The sequence below is a fragment of the Amblyomma mixtum genome, chromosome 7, assembly GCF_055824585.1.
Source record: "Amblyomma mixtum isolate Tamu chromosome 7, ASM5582458v1, whole genome shotgun sequence".
Taxonomy (NCBI): Eukaryota; Metazoa; Arthropoda; class Arachnida; order Ixodida; family Ixodidae; genus Amblyomma; species Amblyomma mixtum.
In genome coordinates, this window is record NC_143018.1 from 88,197,447 (window position 1) to 88,211,649 (window position 14,203).

Here is a 14,203-nt window from a genome sequence, read left to right on the forward strand (position 1 = left end):
TGTCACAGCCGTGGGAGCTGTTACGAGCGAGAGGAACGGGATGTTCTCCCGCATAAGTGGTAAGAAATTCCTGTTTGTCTTTATATGTACACCCCCCCCCCCCCCCCCCCCCCGTCAAAAGTATACTGCCCAAGGGGTTTGCTTGGGAAGCCTGCTGCATGCCTCGTTATGCCTCCTCAGCGACCGTAACCTCTCGACTGAGGAATAGCATCGCGTCCTCAATCCTGCCAAACTTTGGACTGTTAGATATGTTAGGGAGCCCCGATAAAATCCTTAGAATCAAACCCCTTGGGCTGTATACTTTTGACGGGGGCTGTACATTAAAGTCCCCATCCACCCTGGCAGGTGGCCATTAATGGTAGATCGCGAGAGTTCGCTCACCGAGGTCATCCTTCGAAAAATTGTTAAACGTGCCCTTGACCTCCCCATCACTACTTCAAACAGCCGGCTTATGGCACTTGGGGTGGTGAATACTTTCGGGGAGCTCCGGGAGGCGCACCTTACAAACCAGTACACGCGCTTGTCGCTAACGGAGTCGGGTCACCGCCTTCGTGCTCGACTCCATATCCAACACAGCACTCCCATGGAAGACAGGTTTCGCATCCCGGAACTGTGGAGACGTGCCCTCCACGTGCGGCTTCTTCCAGCCAACATGTCACACAAAGACCATAATGGTCTGTGCTTGGCACGAGCGCAAGCCCTAGCCCGACATTATGGCAACAAAATAGGTGTATACTACGTGGATGCCTCCAGCCCTCACCATGGGGGATGGTACACGGCCGCGGTAGTTCACAACAGCAACACAGTTAACGGCCTCACCTTCAGAGCCCGTAGTGCAACACAAGCAGAAGAGGTCGCGATTGCTCTCGCGGCCTCACATTCCGATTCAAAATACATCATCACCGACTCGCGAGGGGCCTGTCAGAACGTCGAACAAGGCTGCACTCCCTTCCTAGCCTATCGAATCTACCAAAATTACATACTGGACACGGACCCCGCACACCGTTACCTTATATGGAACCCTGCTCATCAGGGGTTGGCAGGAAACGAGGCAGCAGACGCCGCCGCCCGCACGCTCTCTCACCGGGCTGTTTTCTCCTCCCCACCCGATCAGGAACCCAATTTTAATCCGGTCTATAAGTTCAAAGATATTACAACCTATTATCAAAATAGTCATCGCCTTTACACTAGCCCATGTGAAGGCCTCAAGAAGGCGGATGAGCGGCTCCTTCTCCGCCTTCTCACCAATACATTGCTGTGCTCGGCACCACTAAAACATTTTGACCCCTCCTTTAGCGGCAGCTGCCCAAACTGTAGTGCGGTGTCTTCGGACACCTATCACATGGTGTGGGCCTGCCGCTCCAACCCTGTTATCCCCCCTCACCCCAACCCAACCCGGGAGGGCTGGGAGGCGACCCTGCTCGGCTGCCACGACTCACAGGCCCAACAACCTTAGTCGGGCGCGCCCGGGCAGCGGCCACCGCCACTGGGGTCCCATACTAGGGACCTCCACCTAGTGTTTGTGGCTCATCCAAAATTCCTTCTGTCCCTTCTAAATAAATGTTTTCACCACCACTCACCGTTAGCGCTACGCATGCGGCCCATCAGTTCAGTTCAGTTCAGTTTATTACCTTAAAAGTCCCCCGTAGGGGCATTACATAAGGGGTGGGTTTTTATACAAACAATAAGGATCATGGTAAACAGTTATTGAAAAAAATGGTCAGATACAAGTTGCAAAAACGAAGATGGGCAGGTAGTAGAAGCGATTTCGTGGGGAAGGCCGTTCCAGTCTGTGGCGGTTCGGAAAAAAAATGAAGCAGTGAAGGTGGTGGTCCGGGCACGTGGGCGCGCAACTTGAAGTGGATGGCTGGTCCGATATGATATGCGTGCTGCTGCTGTGATGTATGGTGCTTGATTAAGGGACGAAAAAAAGAACTTGTGGTACAGTGAAAGGCTAGCAATGCGACGTCGACAGAAAAGCGATGATAAACCAGATTCTGCTTTGAGAGATGAAACGCTGATATTATATGAGTACGATGAATGAATAAATCTAACAGCGCGATTTTGGACTGATTCTAATGCGTCGGCGAGATATGCTTGGTGCGGATTCCAAATGGGCGACGCGTATTCCAGTTTTGGCCTGACAAGTGATTTATAAGCTAGTAATTTGACATGTTCCGGGGCGTTTCGCAGATTACGTTTCAGAAAGCCTAAGGTTTTGTTAGCTGCGGCGATAATGTTAGTGACATGTGTGCTCCAAGACAAATCGTGAGAGAGCGTTACACCTAGGTATTTGTAAGACTGCACTAGTTCCAGGGGTGTGTTAAGAATTGTGTAAGGGAAACAAAAGGGACTGCGCCGGCGGGAGAAGTGCATGCATTTACATTTGTTGGCATTTAGCGTCATTAGTGAATTGTTGCACCAGTCTGAAACGCTGATTAGATCGTTCTGGAGAGCAGTTTGGTCAGATATGTTTTTGATTGTGCGGTAAATGACGCAGTCGTCTGCGAACATGCGTATATTAGAAGAAATACACTTAGGTAAATCGTTAATGTATATTAAAAACAACAGAGGACCAAGGACAGATCCTTGGGGCACGCCGGAAGTTACTGGGAGGGGTCTAGATAAGTTACTGTTGATTAAAACCATTTGCGTACGATTGGACAAGAATTCCTGTATCCACATTATAACGTTAGGATCTAGGTTTAGCAGTTGAAGTTTTAGTAACAAGCGCTGGTGAGACACCTTATCAAAGGCTTTCGCAAAATCCAGATAGATTGCGTCAGTTTGCACATTAGTGTCCATGTTAGTGTGTAAGTCATGAACAAAAAGAGCTAATTGGGTTTCACAGGAGAAACCTTTCCGGAACCCATGCTGCGAGGGATGAAAGAAATGGTTACAGTCTAAGAAAGAAATAATTTGAGAGTAGATGACATGTTCCATGATTTTGCATGGCACGCTTGTTAGGGAGATAGGTCGGTAATTTAATGGAGAGTTTCTGTTACCTGTTTTGTAGACTGGAACGACCTTTCCCACTTTCCAATCATCTGGCATGGTTCCTGAAGAAAGTGACTGGGAGAACAGCAATGACAAGTATGAAGTAACCGTGTGTCTCGTGTTCCTTAGAATTTTAGAGTTAATACCATCAATGCCAAATGATGACGACAGTTTAGTCTTCTGGATTATGGATGAAATTCCGTCTTCACAAAATGTGATGTTTGGCATGGTACCTTCCATATTGAAATAAGGAAAAGAAGAGGGCGTTTCGATTTCTTTCGTGAAAACAGTGGCAAATGCGGAATTGAAAGCGTCGGCACATTCAGCATCGGTAATGGTTTCTTGTAAATCATTGGTGAGAGTGATAGCGCGTTGTGGGTGAGGGTTTATTACTTGCCAAAACTGTCTTGGGTTACTGCGCAACAAATTTGGAAGTGTAGTAGCATAAAATAAACGCTTTGCGCTGCGGATCGCAGTCAGATATTCATCTTCGGCTTCGTAGTAGGTTTGCAATCGAGATGGGTTGTTTTTAGCCGCCCGATAGAGACGCTTTTTTTTATTTTCTAGTCTTTTTAAGGATTTAGTAAACCAGGGTTTTTGGTGGCTGGTGCGAATGTTAACAGTTGGTATATATTTATTAGCCAAATCATTTAACTTATTCTTAAACATCGCCCAGTTATCTTGGATCGTTTGAGTGTGACATGCAGCTTCGAAGCTGGGAAAAAAGGTATCAAGTTCATGATTTATCGCGTCATAATTACCTTTTTCGTAAAGTGTTATAGTTTTCTTTTGAGTCTTATTTGGTGTTACAGGAAATGAGAAGGTAGCATGAATGACATTATGGTCACTAATTCCTCGAAGATATGCAACGGAAAGTAGGGCATCCGGGTTATTTGTCAAAATAAGATCCAGAATGTTTTCGGATTCAGGCGTGACGCGCGTTGGTTGTGACACTAATTGTGTTAAATTAAAGTTCAAACAGATGTCAATGAAATTCCTTTCCTCTACAGGACCTGCTATTGAAGAAGATGGGAGGTTGCACCAGTCAATGTTTGGGAAGTTAAAATCCCCGAAAAGGAGAATGGAGGCATTTGGATAGCTTGTTGTCAGATGAATTAAGTTATTATTGAGTTCGTTGCAAAAGTCGGGTGTGGGATGGGGAGGCCTGTAGCAGACTCCCAGTAGCACTGTTTTTGGTGATGCTCGACATAGTAACCAGAGTATTTCAAGCTTTGATTTGATATTTATCATAGTACATAAAATTTGGTTATGAACGGCTATGAGAACACCACCGCCCCTTGATCCTTCGCGGTCATTTCGAAAAACTTGGAAGTCAGGTAGGTCTGCCAAAACTTCGGTATCGGTGACGTAATTTTTTAGCCAGGTTTCTGTTAAGATGACCAGATTGCTGCCTGTTGATGATATGATGTTGGACACGAGCTCTCGCTTTGGAAGATAACTGCGAACGTTGGTGTAAACTACGGATAATGAAAGGTTAAATCTAGATTTGGGTCTTGGTTTGTTTTTTACCTTTAAGAAACGGGATGATTGCTACTGAATTTCTGTGACACTGTTCGAAGCTTCGTCGAAAATGTAGCGTTTTGGGCCGATGCACAAGGTTTTGTAACGTAGAGAGTAAGCTACTGATTTGGATTTCGCGAATGCCAGCAGATGTTTTCTTGCTTTCTGGACGGGGCGAGTGAAGTCTTCGCCTATACTGAATTTTGTTCCTTTCAGCATTCGGCCTTTTGATAGAAGAGCGTCTTTAGTTTTCCAGTGCATGAACTTTACTATTATTGGGCGATTCCGGTCCTCTGAATGTTTCCCTAAACGATGTGCCCGTTCTATGTCTGCGGGGTTAATATCAGTTTGTAAGTTTTCATGACAAATCTGGATGACTAGTTCCTCAGACTGAGCATATGTCTCATTAGTAGTGGTGTCAGGGATTCCGTAGAAGATCAGATTACAACGGCGTGATCGGTTTTCAGCATCATCAATGCGAGCCTCTAGCTCTGAAACAAGGTGAGTTGTTTCAGTTGAGGTCGCTTGCAGGGTTTCTATGTCTTGGCGTAGGGGCATGAGGGTGTGATAGTGGGCCTCTAAATCGATCATGCGTTTGTTAAGGTCGTTTATTGTTTTGTCTGTTGTTGTCAGCTGTACTTTAAGATCCTTTATCTCTTCTACAAGTAGCGCTTGGCCTGCGGTTAGTTTTTGCAATTCGGTCAGGACAGTGTCTAGGTTAGCAGGGCCAGGATTTGTTTCTACATCACCGGATAGGGTTAGTAACAGGCGGACAACATGGGCACATTCAGAAGCAATTGCGACACAACACTGTGGGCTCGGGAGCTGTACCAAGAAGTAATTGCTCGATTTTTTAGCATAGAGTGCGTATGTTTGACTGACCTGCATGGCGAAAGGGAAGCGGTTAGCGAACTGCGCTGTGGCACAGTCTCCGAGCCCACAAAACTGCGTCGACGGTGGCTCCTCATTTATAGCTGGCGGATTGGCTGCTCTTGATGGCGATGAGGCTTTCCAGGGTTGTTCGAGGACAGGCATCTCAGGTTCCAGGAATAAGATTGACGGAAATGGCGATGAGTTGAAACCGGGGAAGGGGTGGCATATGGCCGCCCCATCTTCGTGGCAGTGGAAGGCCCGTCCTGACGAGGCACCCGGAGATACACAAGCCAGGGCGGGAATCAGCAGGTTGCTGATTAGACAGATGATGATCTGCATGGCGAAAGGGAAGCGGTTAGCGAACTGCGCTGTGGCACAGTCTCCGAGCCCACAAAACTGCGTCGACGGTGGCTCCTCATTTATAGCTGGCGGATTGGCTGCTCTTGATGGCGATGAGGCTTTCCAGGGTTGTTCGAGGACAGGCATCTCAGGTTCCAGGAATAAGATTGACGGAAATGGCGATGAGTTGAAACCGGGGAAGGGGTGGCATATGGCCGCCCCATCTTCGTGGCAGTGGAAGGCCCGTCCTGACGAGGCACCCGGAGATACACAAGCCAGGGCGGGAATCAGCAGGTTGCTGATTAGACAGATGATGATCTGCATGGCGAAAGGGAAGCGGTTAGCGAACTGCGCTGTGGCACAGTCTCCGAGCCTTCCTATCTCTCTCTCAGCACCGCACGTATACCTATAAGCGCGATTCATGCGTCCACTGACCCAGGCGGTACTTAAACATTTCAACGCATCCTTTGATGGCACGTGCCAGTTCTGTGGGGAGGTGGCTGACACCTTCCACATGGTTTGGGCGTGTCAATCAAACCCATCTATCCCCCCAAACCCCAACCCCACCAGAGAGGACTGGGAGGCGGCCCTGCTCGGCTGTCAAGACCTAAAGACCCAAAAGGCCTTAGTTCACCGGTCGCGGGCGGCGTTGCTTGCCAATGGGGCCCCGGAATAGGGGCTCCACCTAGTATTGTTAGGGGAAAGGGCCAATAGGGCCTACCCCAATCACCTCTCTGTAAATATTTATTGCACTATAAATGTTTTTCACCACCACCACCACCCAGGCAGTCTGTCATGCTCCCTTCCTTCCCTTAAAATGCCATGACTTTGTCTATGCTAACGCATGCAATCCCGGAAATGAGGCCGCCGATAACATAGCCCGAGGACTTATTTGCCGGGCAAATGGCGACCCCAGCCGGGATTTCTCGAGGGAGCGGACACACACGTTCTCAGAACTAACTCAACAAGCACGTCTTGCCCGTCGACTCTATCCCCCTCCTCACCCCCGCCTATCCCACTCCCAACAAATCCTCTGGAGGCGACTCCAGACCCGAACTCTTCCTACCCCTCAGCTTCTATCCTACTTCCGCCATGTTTCCCCAGAGTGCACTCTCTGCGGAGAACCGCACACCACCCTTGACCACATCCTCTTCGGCTGCCCTGCCGACCCTCGCCCGCAGGGACAGCCCGCCATCGGTACATGGGAGGAATGGGAGGCCCTCCTTGCGTCGCAGGACCCGGACGCGCAACTTCGCTTTGTGAACCGGGGTGCCAGTGCCATGGCCCTACGTGGCCTGGACACATGCGCGTAATGTGAGGGCTGTGCGGTGACCCTGAGACCTTGTACGGTCCAAACTCACTTGCCTAATAAAGTTTTCCATCCATCCATGCAGCACACATCTGTCACTACCACCACGTAGCTTAAAGCACGATTGAGGTGTCTACTGTCCTAAGAGAGCAGTTATGCGCCTTTCCTTTGCTTTCCAAGTTTCAATGGAGGCTTAAAGGGTGTCCACTGCTGGTTACAACGCACAACGGCGACGGCGACGCCGCGAAACACAGCGACGGGCGCCAAAGAGCTGCGCTCTAAAACCACACACACACAAGACAAGAGAGAGAGAGAGAGAGAGAGAGAGAGAGAAAACTTTTATTTAAAAATAAGAAGGTTGCTCGAGCAACTTGGGTGGCACCCCTAGTCCAAGGCGCCACTGGCTTTAGCTGACTGACGGACTTGCTGAACCAACTTAAGTTGCTGATCCAGGGTCTCGCTGGTCAGGGCCACCTCCCACTGCTCATATGTCAGGTTGGATACAGTTAAGTGTTTTGGTTTCGTTGCACATTCCCACGATATGTGGTAGAGCGTAGGGCAAGCTCCACACCAAGGGCATGTATTCTGATATTGAGTGGGGCTAATCTTGTGTAGGATGAACAAGTTAGGGAAAGTGTTGGTCTGAATTTTCCTCCAGTCTATGGCTGCGGAGGAGTCTAGTTTTATGTGAGGGGGTGGGTATTTTCTGCGCTCCAGCCGAATATGTTCTAATCTGTCACCATAGGTGCTAGGCATGGGCGTGGGGTAGGGATGAGGATCCGCCCGGTGGGTTAAATCTCGGGCTAGATCGTTGGCTACCTCATTTCCAGCTAGTCCTTCGTGACCAGGTGTCCATGTTAGTCTGTGTGTTAGGCTGAGATTGCCAAGTAGCTGTGTTGCTCTTGAGGGAAGCCTGCCGTTAAGGAAGTCTCGGCAGGCTTGTTGGGAGTCTGTTATAACGTGGGAGGACTCTCCTCTTTGGTCTTTATGTTTGATGGCGATAGCTATTGCCAGAGCCTCTGCAGAGGAGGGGTTTTCTGCATATATAGAAGCTTGGAGAGCCGGTTTTAGTTGGTGGTCAATCGCAGCGACTGAGAACTTTCCCGGCGTGGGGTAGGCCCCAATGTCTACTTAAACGGCTTTACGGTCGCTTTCTAGGTCGCTTTCTGAAGTGCCTTTGCTCGCGCTTGTCGTCTGCCTTGCTGATGAGCATGATGCATGTGACGTGGGATTGGACTAACGAAACGGTGATCTTTTCTCGGGTTTGGAGTGGAAGAGAGGTTTTACTGCCTCTTGTCTCCAGCCCCGGCCATGTCCATAATTTAGTCAGGATCGTCCTTCCCGCATTGGTTTTTAGAAGGCGTTCTTTTTGGCTTTCCAAGAAGGCTTCTTGGAGCTCGGTAAAAGTGTTGTGCAGACCAAGCTCTAGGAGTCGTTCTGTAGAAGTGGCTATTGGAAGATTGAGGGCAGTTTTGTAAGCCCCTCTTATGATTGTATCGATAGCTCTGGTTTCCACAGTGCCCAGTTTTTGGTAAGGGGGGCCGTATGTTATCCTGCGCAGAACTAGGGCCTGGACGAGTCTAAGGGTGTCCTCTTCTCTCATACCCTTGCGGTGCCAGGTAATGCGGCGGATCATTCTTGAGATTTGATTAACTGTTGTTTTGATGGTTCTGATCATATGGTCGGATCTGAGGTTACTTTGAAGCCAGAGCCCCAGTATCCGGATCTTGTCCACTTCATTAATCTTGCGTCCAGGAAAAGCTCAACTTCTCCTGGGGATGTGTAAGGGAGTTTGTGGAGTCTAATGACCTCAGACTTCTCCGGGGCACACTCCAGACCACTTTCCGCAGCAAATTCTTCAACCCTGTGTATGGCTTCTTGTAGGGCTTCTTCTTTTTGGGCTAAGGAGCCGTGTGTGGCCCATAGAGTTATATCATCGGCATAGACCGTGTAGCCTATGTCGGGCTGCGTTTGAAGCTTTCTTGCTAGCTTTAGCATGGCAATATTGAAGAGGAGAGGGGATATTATAGCCCCTTGAGGCGTACCCTTGTTAGGCATGGGGAAGGGATGAGAACGGACTTCACCAATGCCTATGGTGGCGGTTCTGTTGGAGAGGAAAGCCTTGATGTAGTTAAATATCCTCTCTCCACCGGCACCTAAGAAGCGAGCCGTCGAGGCCACGCGCAAGCAATCAGAGAACAATCGAATCGACAACCCCGAGGCCAAATTCGAAGCGACGTTCACCAAACTCGAACAATTAATCACGGCGAACATCGCAGCAGTGACAGCAATGAAACAAACAATGGAGATCTACCAAGCCGAGAACACGAACAGATTCGCCTACATCGAAAGGACCCTACAGCCGATAGTGAGCCACCCGACGTTTGCGCCCCTCTTCGCGCAACACCCACCCAACCAGGGAACCGCGTACACACCAACGCAACCATGGCTGCCAACGCAACAACAGCAGCAGCCGTAACAGCGTGGCAGTGGAACTGTCGCGGCCTCGGAAGGAAGAAGGCAGTCATCCAACAGCACATCGCACATGCCGCGCGCAAACCAGACGTGATCCTATTACAAGAAACGCTCACCGACGCACCGTCCCTGCCCGGCTACAGAGTGCACAAGGGCCAGCCCGACGGGAGAGGCCTGTGCACCCTGGTCAGGAAAGGAATCACGTTCGTTGAGCACGAGCTGCAAAGCAATATCAAGATCGAGCACACACTCACCGAAATCATCCCGGGCAAGAAGAGAAAAGGAAGCATTTTTCTGCTCAACATATACAGCAACCCATCGCAGAGAAAACAGAGATTCAAAACAATACTACACAGAGCTAGCACCGCGGCAGGCCGCAACACGCTAATCGTCTGCGGCGACTTCAACGCGATGAACCCAGCCTGGGGCTACAACAAGTACACAGCAAAGGGCCGCGACCTGTACCAAGACGCCATGGAACTCGACTTCACCCTCATCACGGACCCGACGCACCCGACGAGAATCGGTAACTCTGTGTCCCGGGACACCACTCCGGACCTCACGTTCGTCAAGAACGACGTCCGGGGAGCGATCACCTGGCGAAACACGGGAACCGACCTCGGCAGCGACCACACCATCGTGGAAATCAGCATACCGGAACACAACGACACCAGCATCAAAACACACAGATGGGTAGACTGGGATGCCTTCCGAGACGCCAGAAGCCAGAAGACAGACGCTGACGGCGAGATCGAAGACATAGAAACGTGGACGGCCGAAATCACCAAGAGCGTACGCGACGCGACCAAAGAAATTGAAACGGACGCTGCGATTGATAAAGTAGACAGCCGGCTAGCGCATCTCATCGAAGCCAAGCAGTCAATACTCAGTCGCTGGAAGAACCAACGGCTCAACCGCAGACTCAGAAAGAAGGTGGCGGAGGTCAACCGAGCGATCGAGGAGCACTGCCGCGCTCTATGCACGCAACAGTGGATCGAGATCTGCAACGCGGCAGACGGGCAGATGCATAGCGGGAAGACGTGGAACCTGCTGCGGCACCTGCTCGACGAAACCAAGACCAAGTCGCACCAAAGGGATAGACTCGCCAAGCTCATACATCGGGCTGTCTCGGTACTGGGTGCTGATGCAGTCACCAGGCGCATCAATGACAAATACCTGCCCACTACGCCCACCGAACAACACGCGCCGTACGGCGGCCTACCCAACGCGAAGCTCGATCGTGACATCGACGTCGAGGAGGTCCGCGCGGCCCTGCACGCCCTCAACAGCCGGTCGGCAGCTGGCCCGGACCTCGTCACGAACAAGGCGCTCAAGAACCTCGACGACGGCTCGATTGAGAACCTCGCAAAATACTTCAACAAGTGCTGGAGAGCGGCCGCGCTACCAAAGCAGTGGAAGACAGCCAAGACTATCCTGATACCCAAGCCGGGGAAGCCACCGGACACGGACAACCTTCGGCCCATCTCGCTCACGTCCTGCGTGGGCAAGGTGCTGGAGCACGTCCTGCTCAACAGGTGGCAAGACTACCTGGAACGAGAGGGGCTGTATCCGGCCACGGTGATCGGCTTTAGACAGCACCTCAGCACGCAGGACGCGATGCTGCAGCTCAAATACCAAATCATAGACAATGGCGGCAGCGCCCGCGACAACAAGGCAATCCTAGGTCTCGACCTAACGAGCGCCTTTGATAATGTGAAACACTCGGCGATTCTGTCCCAAGTCTCTAAGCTCAACATGGGCGAAAGATCCTACAACTACATCAAGGACTTCCTCACGGACAGGACCGCCCAGCTACGAGCAGGCGACCTACAAACGCAAGAGAAGAAGCTCGGGAGCACCGGCACACCGCAGGGATCGGTCATTTCGCCGATGCTGTTCAAGTGGCCGAGAAGCTCGCGGACATCGAAGACGTCAGGCACACCATCTACGCGGACGATATCACACTGTGGGTGACCGGCGGCAGTGACGCCCACATCGAGGGCGCTCTGCAAGCAGCCGTCGACGCGATAGAAGACCACCTGGAAGGCACCGGCTTGAGATGTTCGCCGAGCAAATCGGAGCTCCTCATACTCCCACCTACCAACAATGGCAGATGCAAGACCAGACAACGCGAATGCGAAAAAATCAGAATCGTAACCAAATCCGGCAACGTGATCCCCGAGGTCAGCAAAATCAGGATCCTAGGCATGGTCATCGAAAAGCATGGAAGAAACGGCGAAACCATCGCCTGTCTCACAGCAAAAGCGGCCAACGCTATGCGACTCCTCAAAAGAGTCACTTCCCGGAAGGCTGGCATGAGAGAGGAGAGCCTAATCAGGCTCGTCCAATCCTTCATCATCAGCCACGTCGCGTACGTTGCAGCCTACCATAGATGGCTGCAACACGAACGCAACAAAATTAATGTAATCATCAGGAGAGCGTACAAGGCGGCGCTGGGCCTGTCCGAGTCCACGAGCACGACCCGCCTCTTACAACTCGGGATCCACAACACGCTCGAAGAAATAGCCGAAGCGCAACGGACCTCTCAACTGGAGCGGCTGTCCACGACCAAAGCCGGGAGGAAGATACTGGACGACCTGGGAATAGGACACTCGAACGACGCGCAGACGAAGCTCCCCGTCCCCGAAGAGGTCCGACGCCAGACCAGAATCGACCCCATACCCAAGAACATGAACCCCGAGTATAACAAGGAAAGAAGAGCGGCGAGGGCCAAGGCTCTCATCGACCTGCACGCCAACGACGAGCACGCGCGGTACGTGGACGCGGCCGAATACCAACGGAACGCCTTCGCAGCGGCCGTCATAGAGGCGTCGACCGGCGCCACGAGGACGGCAGCGAGCGTGAGAGGCGCCGGAGCGGAACAAGCGGAGGAGGTGGCCATCGCCCTGGCCATTGCCGACGCAGACTGCTACACGGTGCTGAGTGACTCGAGACAGGCGGTGCGAAACTTCGCCAAAGGCCAAGTCTGCAGGGAGGCCGAGCGCGTACTACGAGCGACTAAACTGCAAGACAGAAGAGTAAGAATCAAGTGGTTTCCGGCGCACGCGGGCGACGCGTCGGAACGCAGTGCGAACCACAATGAGACGGCACATGCAGCCGCGCGAGCGCTAACCAACCGCGCCCCGGCAACACACCGTCCGACGTGGTTCGGAGCCAAGGACCGCATGACCGACTACAGCGAAATCACGAAGGCCTACCGCCTGGCTCGCAGGACTCTCCCACCCCCGCACCCGAGGCTGAGTCGAGCGGAGGCGGTACTACTGAGACAGCTCCAGACCGGATCGCTACCGAGCCCGAGACTGATGCATCGCATGTACCCCGAGACCTACCCGACCGATACGTGTAGAGTCTGCCGGAGGGAGCCGGCAGATCACACGCACATCCTGTGGGACTGCATCAAAAATCCAAAGGAAGCAAGATCAGGAACAATCCCGCCGCGGCTGGAGGCAGCCGCGAAGAGCAACGACCATGACCAACAGCTATGGGCCGTCCAGCAGGTCCTCGGGGCGCTCGAAAGGCAGGGATCCAGCGAGCCGGCAACGGCGAGCGGAGACCCGCGCCGAGTAACGGCAGCCTCGTAGACGACGTAGGCCCTCGTCGGGGCGCGCGAGCGTCCAACTGCAGGCACAAATAAAATTTATTCCAATCCAATCCAATCTCTCCACAGTTTAGACCACTCAGCTCCTCTAGGATAGCCTGATGGGAGACGTTGTCAAAGGCTCCTTTTAAGTCCAGGGCTAAAAGAAGGTTTTCTCCGTGGGTGGGTATTGTATTAAGCACTTCTTCGCTAATCCTTAGGAAGGCATCTTGTGTACAGAGACCTTTTCGGAATCCCACCATAGTGTAGGGGTAAAAGTTGTTATCTTCTATATAGTTCTGGAGTCTGGTGTGTATGATTCTTTCATACAGTTTGCCCAGACAGGAGGTTAAGGAGATTGGGCGGAGGGACTCTACTGCCGGGGGTTTCCCGGCCTTTGGAATCATAATGATGTCCGCATGGCGCCACTCAGCAGGAACCTGGCCTTTCTCCCATAATTCCTTGTTAATGTATTCTGTTAGGTCTCTCAGATGGTCGTTGCTGAGGTTTCGAATTATAGCGTTGGGAACCTTGTCTCCGCCCGGTGCTGTGTTCCGCTGAGCTATTCTTGCTGCAGCATAAACTTCAGATACCGTTATGGAGGCGTCTAAGCTTGGATTTTGTTGTCCTTCATAGGTTTATATATAATATAAAGGTAATATAAAGGCGCAAAAACCACACACACACACAAGACAAGAGAACAGGACAGAGCGCTCTGTTCCGTTCTCTTGTCTTGCATGGAGGGGTGTGGTCTCCAAGTACATAGGAGACCACACCCCTCCATGCAAGACAAGAGAACGGAACAGAGCGCTCTGTCCTGTTCTCTTGTCTTGTGTGTGTGTGTGGTTTTTGCGCCTTTATATTACCTTTATATTATATATATTACGTTAAGAGATCGGAAGCGGGCGGAGTGGGTGAGAGAATAAATGCGCATTAATGACATCCTAGTCGAAATGGTTGGTTGGTTGGTTTATGGGGTTTAGCGTCCCAAAGCGACTAAGGCTATGAGAGACGCCGTAGTGGAGGGCTCCGGAATTTCGACCACCTGGGGTTCTTTAACGTGCACTGACATCGCACAGCACACGGGCCTC

At 51.6% G+C, this 14,203-nt stretch overlaps 2 protein-coding genes across 2 annotated transcripts in view; one reads left to right on the forward strand and one right to left on the reverse strand.

Moving 5' to 3' along the window:
* The window catches only part of LOC149336756 (uncharacterized), a 34,610-nt gene that overhangs the window by 3,684 nt on the left and 16,723 nt on the right, over positions 1-14,203 (forward strand). The window lies entirely within an intron of this gene.
* LOC149336757 (uncharacterized) lies at positions 4,525-6,094 on the reverse strand. The gene has a single exon (XM_089553110.1). It carries the CDS (start codon positions 6,052-6,054, stop codon positions 4,549-4,551), a length of 1,506 nt encoding a protein of 501 aa, XP_089409236.1. The 5' UTR covers positions 6,055-6,094; the 3' UTR covers positions 4,525-4,548.